At 42.7% G+C, this 20,345-nt stretch overlaps 1 protein-coding gene across 7 annotated transcripts in view; it reads right to left on the reverse strand.

The window, feature by feature from the left end:
• Positions 1–20,345, reverse strand: part of Myo5a (myosin VA) — a 144,683-nt gene that overhangs the window by 97,722 nt on the left and 26,616 nt on the right. For all 7 annotated transcript variants that reach the window (XM_010609069.2, XM_010609073.2, XM_010609070.2 and 4 more), the window contains exon 2: positions 2,052–2,162. In XM_010609069.2, coding sequence (XP_010607371.1) covers positions 2,052–2,162 — 111 coding nt within the window. The remainder of the gene's footprint in view (positions 1–2,051; positions 2,163–20,345) is intronic.

Here is a 20,345-nt window from a genome sequence, read left to right on the forward strand (position 1 = left end):
CCTCCGCACCCATGCCTGCTCTACGCGTGTTATCACGCATGCTGTACTGTATGTGGGCCAAACTGTTCTCGCTTCCTTCACAGTGATGTCAGAGATCACACCTTAGCATGGTGCCCTGGGGCAGGCTCCTCGATTTGTATGCACTGAACAGAACACGCACCATGAGACTCCAGCCCAGTGGACTTCTTAAATTCACCACCCATGCCACATGTTATATCCCAGCCTTCGCAGAACTACCTATCTCCTGTCTCAATCCAAACTCCAGCTAGCTTTTAAGCCAGTGTGGTGGTGTGCACCTGTAGTCCCAGCTACTCATGAGGCTGAGGCAGAGGAGAGCGTGAGCCCACGAGTTTGAGGCCAGCCTGGGCAACACAGCAAGAGCCTGTCTTAAAAGAGAAATTCATTCAAATTTTACCCAGCTTTAAGACAATCAAAATCCTCCCCTGATAAAGTAGCCCATGATGCTAATTTCCTCTGCTATGATCTTAAAGCCTTCCTGGGTCTTCCAGTATAGCAGAGTGGTTACTTGCACAGACCATGAAGGCAAATTTCCTGGCTTCGAATCATACTTCATTCTTTAATACCTGTATAGCCAGGCTGTCACTTAAGCTCTTTAAGCCTGTTTCCTCTCCTGTAAAATGGAAATGAACACAGTCCTATCGCTCCGGCTTGTGCAGACTGAATGAATTACAGTAAATAAAGCAGGGAGGACTACGCCTGCCTCACACCAACCCTGGATACAGTATTACTGATGTTCTTTACTTTAGACATTTCGAGCCTTGCGATATCACATGACTCTTTATCTCCTCATTATTTAACTTTTCATGAATTTATATCCAGTTTCCCTGGCTGAACTAAAAATTCTTTAAAGAAAATTAACATTACAGAGGCTTCTGAGAAGAGTGTGACATGGCCTGTCAAGCAGGAGAGTGATTTAAAAAGGCACAATGAACAGGAGTTCACTCGCAGAGGGAATGGAGGGCTGTGGACACACAGCTCACCTGGTGGCCGAGAAGAGCTTCGTAAATAAAAGCTTCAAAAAAAAAGCTTCACAGAAAATAGGAGGTAAAGGGCTAAAGGTGTAGGGAAAGTGGGAAGGGTGGGGGAAAGGTAATAAGGGAGAGGAAAAAAATATGAGAAACTGAAAAAAATGGAAATGAAGTGTTTGTAAATGGGGAGGGGAGGAGGGGGTGAAGGGAGGGCAGGGACAAGGGGAAAAAATGAGAATCAAGACCTATTATGTAAAGGTACAGGATCTCAAGGATGAATGTAACTGTACTGTATACCTAGATTGTACCAATAAACTCAATAAAAAGAAAAGAAAAACCGAAAAGAAAAAGCTTCACAGAAAATATTTTTCAGATCATCAGTCACAGTTAACATCAAATCTTAAGTCAACTGGCACCTTAGACAGCATTTTCTTAAAGATAAACAATTTTAGTCAAAATATAAAATACAGTTAAATAGGTATATCTCTGGGAGGATTAGATGTGATTGTAAGCCTGAAAATCATAATAATTCATAGGCCTAAAAATTGATTTAAAAAATATTTCTTTTATTTTTGGTTTTCGGTTTTTCTGGAGACAAGGTCTCGCTATATAATTCAGGCTGGCCTTGAACTCTCTGTGTAGCCCTTGGATTCACAGCGATCATCCTGCCTCAGCCTCCTGAGTGCTGTGAGTACAGGCATGTGCCACATAATGGATTTTTGAAGTATCTGCTATTTTCACTAATCCATGTCACTGATAACTCTAATGGGAAAGAAAACTGTATTTGTTGTTGTTGCTTGAGACAGGGCCACACTATGTAGTTGAAGCTGACTGGAACTCACTATGTAGCCCAGGCAGGTCTCGAACTCACAGTGATCCTCCTGCCTCAGCCTCCAAGGGTTGGGATTACAGGCGTGCGCCATCACGCCCAGCTCTGAGTTTATTGTTTTTATCAACTCAGTACACAGACAGATTAGCTCAGAATTTAACTTCCCTTGGATGGGGATGGGGATGGGGATGGGTCAGTCGCAGTGACCGTGAGGTCCCAAGGGTGGCTCTCACCTTGCCCTCCTCCAGGCGCAGCAGCAGGGCTTTGTCTCCAGGTCTGTAGTCTCTCAGCAGCTCCGCCGACCGCCACACTTCCTCCGGGTCAGGAATCCAAACCCGGGCAAACTAGAAGACAGAGTTTTGTTTTGTTTTTTTAATTTAAACTAGGAAATCAATTATTTTGCAGTGATTACATAATTACATGATATGTATCATGTCTTTAATTATAATTAAACAATTTATGAAAAAGAATCTTAGCCAACATGAAATTCACTTTTTAAATTAATTATCAAGAAATGTGTTAGATCCAGTAGCACCACCATTCCCAAGTTTTATAGAATGTGTGTTCTGAAAAAAATAAAAATAGCTAGCAAGCACTAAAGCTTGGCTTCCTTCTTATGGTGGGTGTCAGCTGAGCTGCTCGGAGGGGGACTGACACCACACCCCGCCTAACTCCACACAGCTCTCTGGGGCCCACTCCTCAGCAGGGTGCTGGGTGGCTCTCACCCCTGCTCTGCAAGGCCCTGTCCACCCCCTGCTGTCCCTCAGCCCTGGGTACCAAGAAGAGGCCAAAGCTGGTACCTTGCAGCTGCATATGTTTTGTTTGTTTTATTTTATTTTATTTTATTTTTGGGTACTGGGGATCAAACATGGGTCCTTGCACTTGCGAGGCAGGCACTGGAACCACTGAGCTAAATCCCTGGCCTTCACATATGTTTTTAATGCTGGGCATCTGCAATTTTCTTCGTGGAGTTCTGCTTCTAACTGTAAAATGTGAAAAAGTATTTTTGTTTAGATTCTGCTCTCATATTTTATACACATGAGTGGAAAAAGTAAGATGTCTGGCAACAGTGCATTTGGTTTGCACGGCCTCAGTTCCACGAAAGAGACAACAGTCACTGGGGTCCTGGCTGGCAAGTCTTTAGCCTCAACCAGATAGGATGCCTCTGGAGTCAAGACACACAATCCCATGATAACAAACTACTGACACGCAGAGCCACAGAAGCACTTTATATGACCTCCTGTTCTGTCCAGGAAGGAGCTCCCTTTCCGGCCTTAATGCCCATCTTCATGAGCAGATCACATATGAAAACAGGACATGTGAGATTCAGATGGCAAAGGGAGGACGATCATGGTTGATACCGGCCAGACTGAAGCTGGACCCCGTCCTACACCATGGCCTTTAGGTTTTATGTAAATTCACCTATAGATTTCACTCGCAACAGTTGTTAGGGGGCTAATTTACCCATAATTTCAAGTCTAAGAGATATTTTGGTTTAAGAGTGCTGCACTCAGGGCTACTTCCTGATGAACTGTGATATAACAGATATTCTGACCACTCAGCACAAAGAAGTTCTAAAAGCCCATAACAAACCATTCCCAAATAAAGGCAATTTACATGACTGAGAGACATTTAGGAATAGAAGAAAGACAGGGAACAGAAAGTGGGTGAATGTGAGACTCAAGACAATTTAAGTTAAACGTCTCCTCTAGGAAAAACATTTCAGCAGATCACCAGGCAGGACGATGTTATGTTAACCTCTATCCAAAGCCCTCACACTGGGAAGAGGCTATGGTATACTGCCGAGCTTCCAGATGACCAGACTTCAAGGCTGGCAGGGTTGTTTTAAATACTTGGGAACTTACATAGAGTCATCAACCTTTAGGGTGGCCACGTAAGAGTACAAGGAACTTTTAAGAACATTCACAATTTAGTAAAGGCAGGCTACAGTCCTATTACTTTCCAGACACAAGATATGTAAATAACACTAAAATCATGAAACAGCTAGGAACAAGCACGCCTGTAATCCCAGCACTCAGGAGGCTGAGGCGGGAGGATCTCTGTAAGATATGTGTGAACCAGTGGGAGAGTAAAAACAACAGCTTGGGGTCTGAGGTTCATACTATGATTAAGGACAAAAAAGAGAAGAGGTGGAGGAGATGAGAGAAAACAAAATAGATAAAATTAAAATGTAAACACATGAAAGATCGGTGACAATTAAAATGACCCACTGATTGGAAATGAGAGCAAGGACAAAATGAAGATGTGCCAAGATCCATAATAGTCAAAACCTGAGAAATAATGCTAGCACAGATTTAAATTGCATAATAACTTGCAAGGAATGTAAGCCATCTGTCCTCCACAGACAGAAGAGGCCACCTGCCTGGCAGTGACGAGATGCCTCTGAGAGTCCAGAGCCCCACAGAAACAGGACAGGCAGAGGACCTCTTCTCAGGCCTGGTGCAGCTCAGGCTTGGCCAGCACAGTGCTCACCTTCCCTGCGGAGCACACCCTCCCTGTGCTGAGGGTGGAGCCAGCACCCTTTCTGTATTTGATCACAGCCACAACACTGAAGAGGTCCTGAAGCAACGCCAATGGCTCTACTAACTTGGGTTCTGTCAGTCAAGGAGCCCAAGGTGTGGGTGCCAGAGCAGCTTTTTTTGATGCCTGGGACACTTCTGGAACTGACAACACAACCAAAGGACTGAGCAGCCTTCGAACCCAACCCGCCCCGTGCAGCATTCTCTCTGCCCCTGGCTTGCTCTTTCCACCATCCACCTTTCATGCAGGGCGTGTGCACTTCTTCCTGAGCTTCCCCACTGACTGGTGAACAGCTCAGCGACTCAACTCTGCCTTGTCCGTGTGTCTGTCCATGGGTCCGTGTCTCACAGCCCACTGTGAGCATGTGCAAAATCGAGTGCTCCAAGTCTACTGCAAAGCCCCAGGGGCTGACCAGCCTTGATCAGGATCAGTCCCCTCCCCCAGGCTCACAGGGCTGTCAACACTCCAGACTGTGTAACCCTTGAGGCACGCTTTATTATAAAATATTCAGCACATAATGGGCTTTCCGGAGTGAAGGAACTCAAAAAAATATTAAACTAGGAAATCCAGAAATACGCCACTAATAATTGCATGTTTCATTTTTAAATTTTACTATGAAATATAATGTACACACATTTGTTGAATGAAAGAATGCTGCAGTGAACTCCCACAGCCCCACCACTTGGGCAGAAATAGAACATTATCAACACCACTGAGCCCCAAGACACCACCCGAGTGCTCTGTTCTCCTCAGCTCTATGCACCCCTAGCTGCCCTGTGTCCGATTTAAGTGCAGGTCTCCGCTTCTCAGACCCTCTGCCAGCAACCCCATCCCCTGTGTGACTCGGTGCCTGTCTCCAGGGACAGCTCCTTGAGGAGGGCTGTATATTTTTACCTTAATCTCTTCATCACTTAATAGTGCCCATAATAATTTGTCTGTACATTTTTATTGTGCAAATGTTCTTGACCACACTATGTTCCAAAAGGGTACACTAAAAGAATTTTTAGTCTTAGCTGGCCATAGTAATGCACACTTGTAATCCCAGCACTCTGGGAGGCAGAGGAAGGAGGATCACAGGTTCAAGCCCAGGCTGTGAAACCCAGAGTCTTAGCAAGACTCTGTCTCAAAATAAACACTTATTTACACATATTTAAAGGAGTGGGGGAGCTAGAGATGTAGTTCACTGCCAAGGCCTGGGTTCAGTCCCCAGTATCACACACAAAATATTATTAGTCTTGTGAACAACCCCCCCCATCTTGTGTAAGGCTCTGTAATTTCCAGAAATAGAGAAAGGTGCATGAAGCACTGGACTGCTAAATTACACAGGAAACAGAAGGAAAAAGAGCCTGGCCTTCAGGATAAAAAGGAGCAATGGGACATCCCTTTTTCTTCCCACACACAAACCCACACCTCCATCACTTTCTAATTCAAAAGCCCCCTCCCTTCCAGAGTGACTGGGCTCTGCTCTAATCCTGGTGCTAAGTGCTCACTCAGGAGGCAGAGAGATGTCACCTCCAACCCTCACCCGCCCGACACGTAGGGGGGCAAGAGGGGGTCCAAAGCAGGGTTGGGTGTCACAGGAACATGCGAATACACGGGGGACTCTGAGTAGGGCAAGAAGCCAGAGCAGAAAAGTCCTGTGCCCCTGCCGCACCTTTACAGAAATGCTGAATAGCTAACTCTGCTAGGATTTATCACAGGCTGTAAGGATGGAGAACTGACTGCCCTTGAACACTGCTGTGGCGGAAGCAGCCCAAGTATTTCACTCGTGTGATTTCCTTCATCAGCACAGTAGCCCCATTACTAACCCATTTTAACATAAATTGAGGGTTATACCTTCAAGTTGGTAGAACAGGTCAAACACATGTACTCTAAAGGCCAGGCATTCTTTCTACTCCACATGTCCCCTTATTAATTAAAACAGTAGATTTTATTATAAAGAAACTTCCAACATCTCAAAATTGATCCTCTTGGAATCAATGGAACGGCTATTAAACTGGCCAGTGTCATGCAGGAAACTGAGGCTGCAATCCTCAGCCTGGCCTCCAGCTGCACTCCTACTGTGACCACAGAATGAGCCTCCCCAAAGCTAAGGTCAGGGAATAGCAGAAAGGAACCACCTGAGATGCTAAGGACCAGATTTCAACAGTGAATGATTCCCAGAGTCATATACTTCCCCATCTTCTCTAACAAAATGACAGGTTGATTCAAGACTGTTGGTAAACCCTTAAGTTACTCTGCACGTACTGTGAAATGTGCATGGTTAAAAGTAAACCAAGCTCCTGCCGAGCACCACCATTGCTCCAGCGCCAGGAGGGCCTGCTTGGGCCCCTGACCCCTGGAAGGATAGCCACGCCCTCCCCTGCTGGGTGCCGCCATTGCTCCAGCACCAGGAAGGTAGCCTCACGGGTGCCCCTGAATCCCCACAACTCCCCCAACCCCCCCCACTCTCAGACCTCCTGATTGTGCCAGTCTTTGGACCCACTCTGCAGAGGCAGAGTTGGTCATCAAGGGTATATTTCTGAGTTCCCGACTTTGAGCATCTTTAAAGAAAGGGAGTGGGAAACCTGTAGTAAAATGGTGTGGAGTTCAACCGTTCAGAAGGTCGGGGAACACAATCTGGGCCTTGCAGCCCGAGGTCAGTCTGCATCGTGGGGTACTGCCATCAGCCAGGTGAGATCAGGGGTCTTGGTTCTACACATGGCTACTCATGTTGTATATTATGACAGCAGAGATATAGTCTGAAAGAGGCCCTTCAAATCCTTTTTTTTCTTCCTTTTCCTCATTCCACTCTGCAAATTCTTTCTCTTTTCTGTCCTCTTTCTCCAACTCAGTCTCTTGCTCCACCATATTATCCCTCATCTCCCTTTCTGTTTCTGCTCCTGCCCTAACTCAGATTTCTTCTATCATTTTTTCTCTTTTATGTTCTTTTCTTCTGTCATTCTACCTCACACAAGGTGGAGCAGTTTCAAGGGAAACTAAGCCCCTATTACTGTTAAGGGGATATATTCTTCTCCTTGTACTTCTACTCTAGATGTCTATCCATTTCGAATTTAAGTTTCCTGAATATTGTGTGGTCATTCTATGTCCTCTGGCTTCACTTGAAACCTTCTCCAATTCTTTTACTTATCTACTTGAGTCTCTCATCCTAGCTCTGAGCCCCCATCCTAAATGGTAAATATACTACGTTGAAAAGTTTGTTCACTGCAGACATGTTTTGGACTGCTTCTTCATTTCAATTTAATTGACATGGTTTAAGGGTGACAGACTAATGACTACCACAAGTGGTCAGTTTCCAAGTTGTGCTTGATCATATTGTGCTGCTGATTGTATCAGTTGGGGTAAAGGATTGTGGTTGATTTGATGAGCTGTTTTCTCTGATGTTATGAAGATGAGAATGTCTGTGGGTCGTTAGAGACACAGAAGCTAGGGCGCAACCATATCAAGAAGATTTGGGTGATAACCCAGAGATTAAACCAAGGACAGTCCAACAACAAAAATAAAAATGAGAAAACACTTAAGCAAGACACAAAGACAGACTTCCAGTTCATCAATGGCAAACAGTAGGGCAAATGAGGATGAAAAGGCTGACAGTGAACCACCAGGACACCCTGAACTCAAAGCACAGGAAGTAACAAAACAGATCAATCAGGCTCTAGAAAAATTCAAAACAGAAATAATTTCCCAAATAACCATAGAGATGGTGAGCAAAATGAGTCATGATTCGAGACTCTAGAACATAAACTGACAAAATAGATGAGCTCAGGAACACAACAGAAGCCATGAAGGCCCAGCATAAGAAAGAAATGGAAACAATAAACGCCCAACATCGGAAAGAAGAAATGGAATCCACAAAACAGATTCAAACAGATATCCAGGAGATAAACAGTCCATTCAAAGTATACGCAACAGAATAAAAGAATATGAAGATAGAATCTCATATAGAGAAGATAGGATTGCAGTCAGTGACCGTGAAAAGAGAGGTCTCTTAAAAACAGTAGGGGATCATGAGAAACTGATCCAGCCACTCCTAGATGATGCAAAAAAGAATAATATAAGACTGATAGGAATCCATGAGGTAGCAGGAGAAAATACAATTGACTTAAAAAAGCTGTTCACAGAATTAATGACAGAAAACTTCCCAAACAGAGGGGAAGAATTTGACATTCAGATAAGCGAGGCATATAGGAACCCAACTAGCCACAATAAAAAAAATCTACACCTAGACATATAATAATCAAGATCCCGGAAACCCAACAAAAGAACAAAATACTACAAGCAGTAAGAGAAAAGAAACAAATCACATGCAAAGGAAAGCCCATCAGAATCACAGCAGACTTTTCAACACAAAACCTTAGGTCAAGGAGAGCCTGGAGTGAGATATTTCAAGCACTAAAAGAGAACAACCTCCAACCTAGACTGATGTATCCTGCAAAACTCTCTTTCAAAATTGATGGGGAAATAAGATACTTCCACAACAAAGAACACTTGAGAAACTACATGAATACCAAACCAGCACTAAAAGCAATTCTAAACAATATCAAAGAAAAAGTCAATGAGGGTAACAACACCATGAGGCCCAACAGAGCAAATCAAATAAGCAAGGCAAGAAACTAAAAGGAGAAGGCAAAAAAATAAAGAGTCAACAAAAGGCCAATAACATGACAATAATATGAATTATAACCATCAATGTCAATGGCCTCAACTCACCAATCAAGAGAAATAGACTAGCAGAATGGATTAAGAAGCAAAATCCAACAATATGTTGTATACAAGAAACACATCTAATGCAAAAAGAAGCCCACAGACTGAAAGTGAAAGGATGGAAAACAGTTCTCCATGTGACAGGAACCCAGAAAAAAGCAGGGGTAGCTATCTTATTCACAGACAAAGTAAATTTCAAACCAAAACTGATTAAGAGAGACAAAGAAGGCCACTACATCCTTGTAAAGGGAACAATTCAAGAGGAAGAGATGACAATCATAAACACATATGCACCAAATACTAATGCCCCCAACTATATAAAAGAAATATTAAGAAACATGAAAAACCAAATTTGCACTAATAAAATTATAGTGGGGGATCTAAATACCCCACTTTCACAAACAGACAGATCATCTAGGCCAAAAGTCAACAACGAAATACTAGAATTGAACCAAACTTTTGAAAGTATGGACTTAATAGACGTTTATAGTGTTCCACCCTACAAAATCAGAATATACATTCTTTTCGGCTGCACATGGGTCATTCTCCAAGACAGATCACATACCAGCTCACAGAACAGGTTTGAATAAATGCAAAAGAATCAAAGTTATTCCCTGTATATTACAAGATCATAGTGCAATCAAGCTGGAGATCAATAGCACAAGAAACCATAGGAACTTCACAAACACATGGAAGTTGAACAACACTCTCCTAAACAATCAATGGATCACAGAGGAAATTAAAGAAGAAATCAGACAGTTTTTACAAATAAATGCAAATGCCAATACAACATACAGGAATCTATGGGACACAATGAAAGCAGTTCTATGTGGAAAATTCATAGCACTGAATGCCCACACTAGGAAAACAGAGCAAGCTCAAATAAACAACCTAATGATGACTCCTAGAAAAACAAGAGCAAGAAAAACCCAAAGCTCCAACAAGAGAGGAAATTATAAAGATAAGAGCAGAAATCAATGCAATGGAAACTAAGAAAACAATACAAAAAGTAAATGAATCGAAGACTTGGTTTTTTGAAAGAAAAAATAAAATTGATAAACCCTTAGCTAACCTTATCCAAAAAAGGAAAGAAAAGGCTCAGATCCATGCAATTAGGAATGAAAAAGGTGAAGTTACAACAGATCCAACAGAAATCCAGAGGATCATCAATACCTACTTTGAGAACCTGTACTCTAACAAAATGGAAAACAGAGAAATGGACAGATTTCTAGATACTTATGAATTACCAAAGTTGAACAAAGAAGATAAAAACATTTTAAACACCCCAATTACAATCAATGAAATTGAAAATGTAATTAAAAATTTACCAACAAAGAAAAGCCCAGGTCCTGATGGATTCACAGCTGAATTTTACAAGACATTTAGAGAAGAACTACTACCATTACTCTTCAAACTTTCAATGAAATTGAAAGGGAAGCAATACTTCCAAACTCATTCCTGGAAGCAAGTATCACTTTGATTCCCAAACCAGGGAAAGACCAAACTAAAAAAGAGAACCACAGGCCAATCTCCTTAATAAATATAGATGCAAAAATCCTCAATAAGATACTAGCAAACAGAATACAGAGGATCATCAAGAAGATCATACATCCTGACCAAGTTGGATTTATTCCAGGGATGCAAGGATGGTTCAACATACATAAATCAATAAATGTAATACACTATATTAACAAAGTCAAGGACAAGAACCACATGATCCTCTTGATAGATGCAGAAAAAGCATTTGACAAAATTCAACACCCATTCATGATTAAAAACACTGCAAATAATTCGAATAGATGGTCTATATCTCAACTTAATAAAGGCTATCTATGAAAAACCAACAGCCAACATCATATTAAATGGCCAAAAACTGAAAATCTTCATGTTAAAATCAGGAACAAGAGACAAGGATTCCCACTATCACCACTCCTCTTCAATATAGTTCTGGATACATTAGCCAGAACAATTAGACAAGAGAAAGAAAGTAAAGCAATAAAGATAGGAAAGAAAGAAGTTAAATTGTCATTATTTGCTGACGATATGATACTCTACATTGAAGACCCAAAAAACTCTACCGAAAGACTTCTAGACTTAACTGACACTTTTAGCAGAGTAGCTGGATACAAGGTCAACACCCAAAAATCAATAGCCTTCTTTTACACAAATAACAGACTCACTGAGAGAGAAATTAGGGAAATAATTCCTTTTACAATAGCATCCAAAAAAAGGAAGTATCTAGGAATCAATCTAACAAAAGAAGCAAAAGAACTCTACACTGAAAACTACAGCACTCTGCAGAAAGAGACTGAAGAGGATATAAGAAAATGGAAAGATATCCCCTGCTCCTGGGTAGGAAGAATCAACATAGTGAAAATGGCCATACTACTAAAACTGCTATACAGATTCAATACAATGCCAAATGAAATTCCAACACTATATTTCACAGAACTAGAAAAAAGAATCCATAAATTCTAGAAGAGATCTAGAATAGCAAAAGCCATCCTGGGCAACAGAGACATGGCAGCAGATATAACAATTCCCAATTTGAAACTATACTACAAAGTCACTGTGATAAAAACAGCATGGAACTGGCAAAGAAACAGATCCGAGGATCAGTGGATTAGAAGACACAAAATCAAATTCAGATGTACTCAGCTACGTCATCTTTGACAAAGGAGCTGACCATCCTCAGTGAAGGAAAGATAGCCTCTTTAATAAATGGTGTTGGAAAAACTGGATTTCAACCTGCCAAAGATTAAAACTAGACCCTTATCTTTCATCATGCATTAAATTAAAATCCAAATGGATTAAAGATCTAAACATTAAAACAGAAACACTAAACTTGCTAGAAGATAAGTTAGGCAGAACTCTTGAAGACAATGGCATAGGAAAAGACTTTATGAACAAATCCTCAGTAGCACAGGAACCAGCACAAAGAATCAACAAGTGGGATCTCATCTTACTATAAAGCTTCTGTACTGCAAAAGAAACCATCAACAGAATTCAGAGACAACCTACAATGTGGGAAAAAGTTTTTACGAGCTGCTCCTCAGACAAAGGACTATTATCGAGAATATATAAGGAACTCAGAACAATCAGCCCCCCAAATATAAAGACCCAATTCATAAATGGGCATCTGAAATGAAGAGGCATTTCTCAGACAAAGAAGTAAAAGCAGCAAGTAAATATATGAAAAAATGTTCACATCACTGGTCATTCGGGAGATGCAGATGAAAACAACACTGAGATTCCACCTCACCCCACAAAGAATGGCTGCTATCAAGAAATCAATCAATAACAAATGTTGGCAGTGTTGTGGGGAGAAAGGAACCCTTCTCCATTGTTGGTGGGAGTGCAGACTGGTGCAACCACTATGGAAATCAATATGGAGATACCTCACAGAGCTGGGACTAGAGGTTCCATTTGACCCAGCCATCCCTCTGCTGGGTATCTTTCCAAAAGAATTAAAAGAATCATACCACAGTGATATATGCGCACCAATGTTTATAGCGGCACAGTTTGTAATAGCTAAAACTTGGAAACAGCCCATTGGCCCATCACTGGGAAACTGGATAAAGAAGGTGTGGTTTTCCTATAAAATGGAATACTACTCAGCTATAAAGAATGAGAAATTAGATTCATTCATAGGAAAATGGATACATATTGAGGATATACTCCTAAGTGAAATAAGTAAGTTACACATGTGTAAATACTGGATAGTTTCTCTGGTGTGAAAAACTGTAATAGTACATAAGATCCTAATGATATAATTGACCATGTGAAATAGGAAGAAAAGTGCTAAAGGCGTAGGGAAAATGGGAAGGGTAGGGGAAAGGTAATAAGGGAAAAGAAAAAATATGACAAAATGAAAAATGGAAATAAAGTGTTTGTAAATGGGGAGGAGAGTCGGGGATGAAGGGAGGGCATGGACAAGGGGAAAAAAACGAGAACCAAGACCTGAGATGCAAAGGTACACAATCCCAACAATGAACGTATTTGTACTGTATACCTTAAATTTACCAATAAATTCAATAAAAGGAAAAAAAAAGTAAACCAAGTCCAAGTCACCTTCCACCAGGCATTACAATTATTTTAAACTTATGAAGAAAACAAAAACTTGTAAATCAATGGACATTTTATTACACTAAGGGAGCAAAAATTAAGTAACTTTAGAATCTTAATGTGAGATGACAGACCTTTGCAATTAATATTTTTAGACACTGAAGTTCTGTAAAGATTACTTTTGGAACTAAGTCTCACTGTATAAGAACAGCTTTAATATGGATGTCATGAAAAATTACTATTTCCATCTAGCTAGAGGTATGTGAGGAGAAATTAAAAATTCTAAACAAGGAAAATAATCAAAGGTAAAACAAAATCACCAACAAAGAAAAGGGACCACACTGATCAGCCTCCTCACAAGGCAAGTCCAAACTTAACTCTTACAATATGCCTTCTGTTGTTGCTGTTGTTGTTATTTTGGTACTGGGGATCCAGCTCAGGACCTTGCACTTGTCAGGTGGGCAGGATACCACTAAGCTAAATCCCCAGCCCTTGATTGTTATTATTAAAGAAATCCCTTTTGCAACACAAAAAAAGTCTGAGAGAGATTAAGTAAATTGCTCCAAGTCACTCAGCTAAAAAAGGACAGAAATGGAATTCACAACCAAAACTATCTTTGATTTCAAAATGCTTAGAGCTGGGTGTGGTGGCGCATGCCTGTAATCCCAGCACTCTGGAAGACTGAGGGAAGAGGACTGAAAGTTCCAGCCCCAAACAGGCAATTTAGCAAGATCATGGCTCAATAAAAGTAAAAAAATAAAAAAAAATTTTTTTAATTTATTTTTAGGGCCAGGGATTTAGCTCAGTGGTGCCACCACCTGCCTGGCAAGCACAGTACAAAAGTACAGTTTGATCCCCAGTACAAACATTTAAAATTTTTTAAATAAATAAAAAGGGCTGGGGATATAACTTAGTGTGAAGGACCTGTGCTCAGTCTCCAGTATCAAATAACCAAAAAGATAAACACACAAACACTGCTCAGAATGTGTAAGGAAGAATAAAACAAATGCAACTTCAATGGTTTACTTTTTCCTGATTGAGACCAAAGTTCCCTGGTTAAGCAAAACCACTGAACTTTCCTACAATTTAATACCTGGTCCCAATTTAGAAAAAAGGGTAAAACGGAAGTTGTGTTAAACATGTACACGCCTCGATACAGATGTCTTCTTCCCACGCAAAAGTATCTACTGGCTGATAAGTGACTTAGAGATGAAAGTAGTCCTGGATAAATTTCTAAATAAACTATGTCACATGTTGTTTCAAGGAATGACAGAATTAAACTTTAACACATACATCATATGAGACAAGACAGACAGGCAGGCCCAGTGCGCAGTTAGCTCCCTGCAGCTCTTAACAAGCCCCTCTCTCTGTGTGCGCCCCAGCTGTGGGGACAGACACCAGGCTGAAAGGACATTTTGCAGCTAGCCCAGACAGCGCTGCAGGTCTTTCTGGGCCTACTCTGCCAATCTCCCCAGTACCTCTCTCTGGCCTTCCCTTCAACCTTCCCAGACGTATGCCCTTGTCTGTCTTCACACTGTCCCCCTCTGCACCTCTCGGGGCCCACTTTCAGCACCATGCGACCACCGCTGGGCCCTGCAGGGACACCCTGGCGGCCTCGCCCAGCCTCCATCCCAGCTCGTGAGCCTGTGCCACTTGGGAAATGCTCTCTTCCCAGCTCAGGTGGGGACATGAGTAAGGCTTCAGGACCAGACAGGCTTTGCTTGTTGCTAATCCTGTGGGTTCCCTATGCCTCCTCTACAGGTAGGGCAGTAAATATGTTACCACACAAGAGTTATCATGAGGATTAACCAGTTAATACAAGTAGGGAACTCAGAACAGCGCCTAGTCATGTCAAGCACAGCTGCTCTCACTAATACTAACACAGTTGTGATTACACAGTAGTACAGAGAGATGAGCTAGGTAGAAATGTTATAGGCGGTCAGATAGGGCTAAGTTCTCCACAGGGCCAGGACAAAGGTGAAACACACCACAGCTGCACATCGGCTGAAAACCAGGCCTCAAAATGGAAACAAGAAGATGATCAGGTCCACACACTTCCTCACAGAACTGGGCTAAGTGCAGTATGGATAGGCATTGACCACCCTGGGGGTGACCAGAGACCTCCGGACTCACTACTTCCTAGGAGAACCGTGTTCTTTCTATCCACGCTTGCTGTATGACTTGCCTCCCAGTTAGATCACCATTACCTGAGTGACTACACTTGTAACCTTATGAATGTTCATGGCTGTGGCCCACGTTGTAGCCACACGGTTTTCACCCTATACAACTCCTCTGTAGAGTCCCTGGCTACCCACTCGGGACCTCTCCTGCCCCTCCAGGAGCTTTCCGATCAATAAATATCTTCCTACTTTTAACCTCCGTCTTTCTTTGGACTCATTCTTTGATTTCTAGAGAACAAGAACTCAGCAGATCATACAGTTAACAGGCTGGGAGATATTTCATATTTCCCACCACAATAGCACTATAACTATTTTTACATTTACAATGTATTTTATCCTCTTGTTAAAGTACAGTTTCCCCAAATTTCTACCTCTAGCCCAAATCTTCCTACTCAGCTCTGACAGGCCCAACACAGACTCTCCTCTCGTTCCCTTGAAGCATGTCCTTGTGGCAGCATCCCCACATCAGTGACTCTCAGGAGAAGATGAGTGTTCAGCGCGGCCCTCTCCTCTACCCCGCATCAGACCCACCCTCCAGGCCCACCAACATGCTGACTGACCTGGCCCTCCCTCTCCACAGCCACAGCCCAAGCTCTGGCTGCTGCTCAACCTGCTGCTGGAGAAGCTCTGTTGCGCTTTCCCTCCCTCCCTACCCTGCACTCAGCAGCACAGTGATCTCTCACATGGAGAAACCTGATGGCGCCTCGCACTTGCCCGCGGCCTGGGTGTAGCGCATTCACATGGTGCCCTAGACTGGAGCCTTGTGGCTTTGGGCTCATGTTCAGGAGGTCCTGGAGAATGAGGCCGACCTCATGACAGCCCCCACGGCCCACTGCTGAGCCCCTCTCCACCAGACCAGGCCATCCACAGTCTTCCCTTCAGATGCTCAAACAATCTGGGTGCTTCCGCTCGCCCTAGAACCCCTGAGTTTACTTTAGTTCTGTTTTCTGCTCAACCTTTACATGTCAACTGAGCTTGATGTCTGTTACTTGTAAAGACCTCCCTTGACCTCCACTAAATTAAGCCCCCTGTTTTGTCTTCTCACATTATAACCCTGTGCTGCTTCCTGACTATAAAAACCATGAAGTGTGTGTTTTGCTCAGAATTGCTGCACAGGGCTCCACTCTGACCTACAAGCACTGCCCAGAAATCACCTACTGAATGAGGCATGGCCCCCTCAGCAAGTCAGCAGCATGGCTGAGGGCATGGTGCCTGATGGGACAAGAAATGTGCTAGATAGCTGGGCATGGTCGTGGTGGTGCACGCCTGTAATCCCAGCACTCGGGAGGCTGAGGCAGGAGGATTACTGAGTTCAAGACCAGCCTGGACTACATAGTGAGTTCCAGGTCAGTCTCGACTACATAGTGAGGCCCTGTCTCAAAAAAAAAGAAAAAGAAAAAGAAATGTGCAAGAACTAAATACAGCCACTCACCATGGCACACATCATCCTCAGCCTCATTTCTATTTTATTTCTCCAAGGATTTGCTCTATTCTTTAAACTCTTGCTTAAAAGTAACTCTTGGCCCTTCTAGTAAAGCAGAATTTAAAAAGTAAAAACCCATTTAAAAACTCAGCTTAAGTGTTATTTCCTCTAGAAAACCTTTGTTGGCCAAGGGAAGGTAGGGTCTTCTGCTCAGAGCCTCAAAACATCTGCTTTTTATCTCCTCCATTGATACACCTGCCGTGTGCTGTTACTGTCTTTTCACAGGCCATCTCTCTATTCTAGTTATTAATTGTCTAGCAGAAGATGAGCTAGGAAAGCTTTTCTCCTATTCTGCAGTCCTGTTTGTTGATCCTTGATATTATTTCCTACAGTACTGGGATCCTTCAGGAAATTTTTGACTATGCCTATGGCTTCAAGTAACACTAAGACTGTAAAATACTATGAAGTTATCACACCTAAAATTGCTTTTATTTTTACCATTATTAAACTTTACCTAGTTGTGTTCCCTGTGCTCATTTCCCCCTAGTTTTCTTAGTTACTTAAGCTGTGTTGCAGATGCAGGCACAAGTATTTCAGTGTGTTCATACAAAGTGGTTCCAATGACTTGCTCAACAGTCTTATTAGTCAGCCTGGATCTGAGACAGCTGCTAACCTCGGTGTAAAAAGTACTTCCTTTTATTCCTTTAATCATTGATGCCCTTAAATTCTTACCTATACAGCAATTAGTCCATGTTGCCCTCTTTGAGTACAGTACTTCCTACCTCCCTGAGCTCCCCCGATAAAGAGTCTAAATGTTTTGGAAGTGCAAGGCAAGTCCAAACTTAACTCTTACAATATGCCTTCTGCTGTTTTTGTTGTTATTATTATTTTGGTACTGGGGATCCAACTCAGGACTTTGCACTTGCCAGGTGGGAACGGAACCACTAAGCTAAATGCCCAGCCCTTGACTGTTATTATTAAAGAAAACCCTTTTTCAACAAAAAGTCCTGCCATCCTCTTGTTCATCCTAGCTTATTTCTAACCTTTCTGAATCTCAATTTTCTTACAAAGCAAAATGACTGGGGAGAGCACAGAACACAGAGTCAAGGTTACAAATGTAGGCTCTGCAGTAAGACAGATCCTGAGGTCCTAACGCTTTCCCACTGTGTGACCTTGAACAAATCACCCAATGTCCTTCATCTGTGAAGCCATCAGGAATACCTGACTCAGAGTAGCTCCATAGACAGAATAAAGGTCATCGCCTACCTCATGCCAGCACACTGTGCTTAGTTCGGTTCTGCACTGTCCCTGGTGATGACCCCTTCCCGCGGTTTACTGTCCCGACTCCTCCTTGCCCAGGTCCAGCTGTGCCAGGCCCTGTCATCTCTAGAACACCACCACTCTTTACACCTTCAAAGCCGGGCTGTGTCCTCCCCTAGAACATGTGCCCCCTCTGCTGCAGCCCTTTTTTGCGGGGTGGGCGGGCATGGGTTCAGACTGGCCTTGAACACACTATGTAGTCTAGGTTGGTCTCAAATTTGTGGCAATCCTCTTGCCTCAGCTTCCCAAGAGCTGGGAGTACAGACACATGCCAGCACACCCAGTCCTCCTTATGGTTGTTCCTTTTAACTCTTCAGGTCTCAGTTTGGGTGTATCCTCAAAAAAGTCCTCCCTGGCTACCCTAGTGACTGTACTTCCTGGTAATATCTGTCTCCCCTCGTCTGAAAGTCTGAGGGCAGAGAACACCCCAACTCCAGAACTAGAACAAGGCCTGGTAAAGAGAAAGTACTCGATACAGAGGTGAGACTCAAAGGGCTGAGCAAGTGAGTAGCTGATGACGCACATTAGGCCCAGGTGTGAGTAACCCCTTTTGCTATGATGGGCAGTTTGGCTTTTATACTGCAGAAGGCAGGGCACAGAGTCATGGATGACCAGGTATTTCCCATACCTTAGTCCTAGCAGCAGTCCTTTAATCACAACCAAGAGTACACATAACTCCTACTTGAGATTGGTTATCCCCTCCCCGGCTGTTCACATGCTACTGTTAGGATTTGTCTTGAGCATGTATAACTGCTTCTCAATGCCATTCACACTGGACAACCAGCACTGCATGGCAGGCACAGGGAGTCGGGCTGAGAGGGAAGCTGAGCTCGTACTGCCTAGCTCCTGAAAGAGGCTGGAAGGGAGTCTACCAAGGCAGGGGAGCCCGCTGCCTCTCTGCTCCGAAAAGCAAGCACAGTATTAACTCTGGGCTCAGGCTACTTTCTCATTAAATGGCCCCCTGCCACTTAATACCAATGGCAGGTCCCGAGGATAGAACTCAAGGTCTTGCACTTGCCAGGCAGGTGCTGTGCCACCGAGCTACATCCTGGCTCACCACCCCTTTATAAAATATTCTTTAAGATGAATTTTAGCTGGGAAAAGCAGCTTTGAAGTTATCCTAGACCACATACTTGGAAGAAAGTTTGCCTCAAAAGAATTTTAAGAAAAGTTTTTAAACACTTAAGAAAAATTTCTGGGTGGCAAAATATATTATAAACAAAGTTAAAATATAAATTGACCAAATATATATTTTTTTAAAAATCTAACTTACTACTGTATTAAAAACTCTTACAAATTAATAAAAGACAAGCGACTCAGTAGCAAATAGGCAAAATAAATAAATCAATCAGCAAATAACAAAAGTACCACTGAAAAATATTTTAAAATGTCTCATCTCACTAATAATTAGGCAAATGCAAATTTTAAAAGGGTGGTTGAACGTGACTAATACACATTGCATGCATGCATGGAAATATTAAGCAACAGATCCTGTTAACAGGTGCAATAAATATGCTTGATAAGAAAAAAATTCATATTGGATTTGAGATTTACAGAATTGTTAGTAACTTGTGGTAGACAATCACCCATAAACATTTACTAATGAAGGAGTCAGTTAGCATTCATCAAGGAAAAGGCAGAAGCACGTAATCGTGCACACTAGGCATATTCCCCATGTTCACTCAGTTATGAGAAACAACACAAAGAGAGCTTTCTGCATCGGAATTGTAAGAACATGCCTCAGTCAGCAAAAACAGCTCATTCAGCGTGATTCTTGGAGACTCAGGCATAATGCAAAGGAAGCAGCCAGCTGGTTCCTACATTCTTGCAACCACAAGAGAGAGAGGAGCAGGGTGGGATCTTCAAGGAAGACACAGGCCCAGCGCACGTGCAGGCAGATGAAAGGAGCGGGCTAGAGTCTGAGCTGCAGAACTTCGTTTTTCTCCTGGAGCTGAGATCAACACAAAGAAACCACGCACTGGACTCCCATGTAAGCAGCCCTGCGCTGGGCCTGTTTTCTGTGAGGGGCTGGGTCCTCTGCTACTGCTGCTGAACAGGAAAGAGGACACCCAGAGCTGGAGGAGGAGCCAACACAAGCCATGCTCTGGGAACTCCACGGTGAACTCACAGAAACACCACAGATTTCCCATAAGTGTCAGAAAGTAGAGACCATGGAGTTAGTAAGCCAAGTAGACTCCATTACTACTGGCTATTAATTCTAAGAACTTTTCATAACACATCAAAAACAATGATGAAATTTATCCATGAATGCAGATTTTCTGTTCATGGTGCTA

The sequence above is a fragment of the Fukomys damarensis genome, unplaced genomic scaffold (genome assembly GCF_012274545.1).
Source record: "Fukomys damarensis isolate Sample0158 unplaced genomic scaffold, DMR_v1.0_HiC HiC_scaffold_17, whole genome shotgun sequence".
NCBI classification, from domain to species: domain Eukaryota; kingdom Metazoa; phylum Chordata; class Mammalia; order Rodentia; family Bathyergidae; genus Fukomys; species Fukomys damarensis.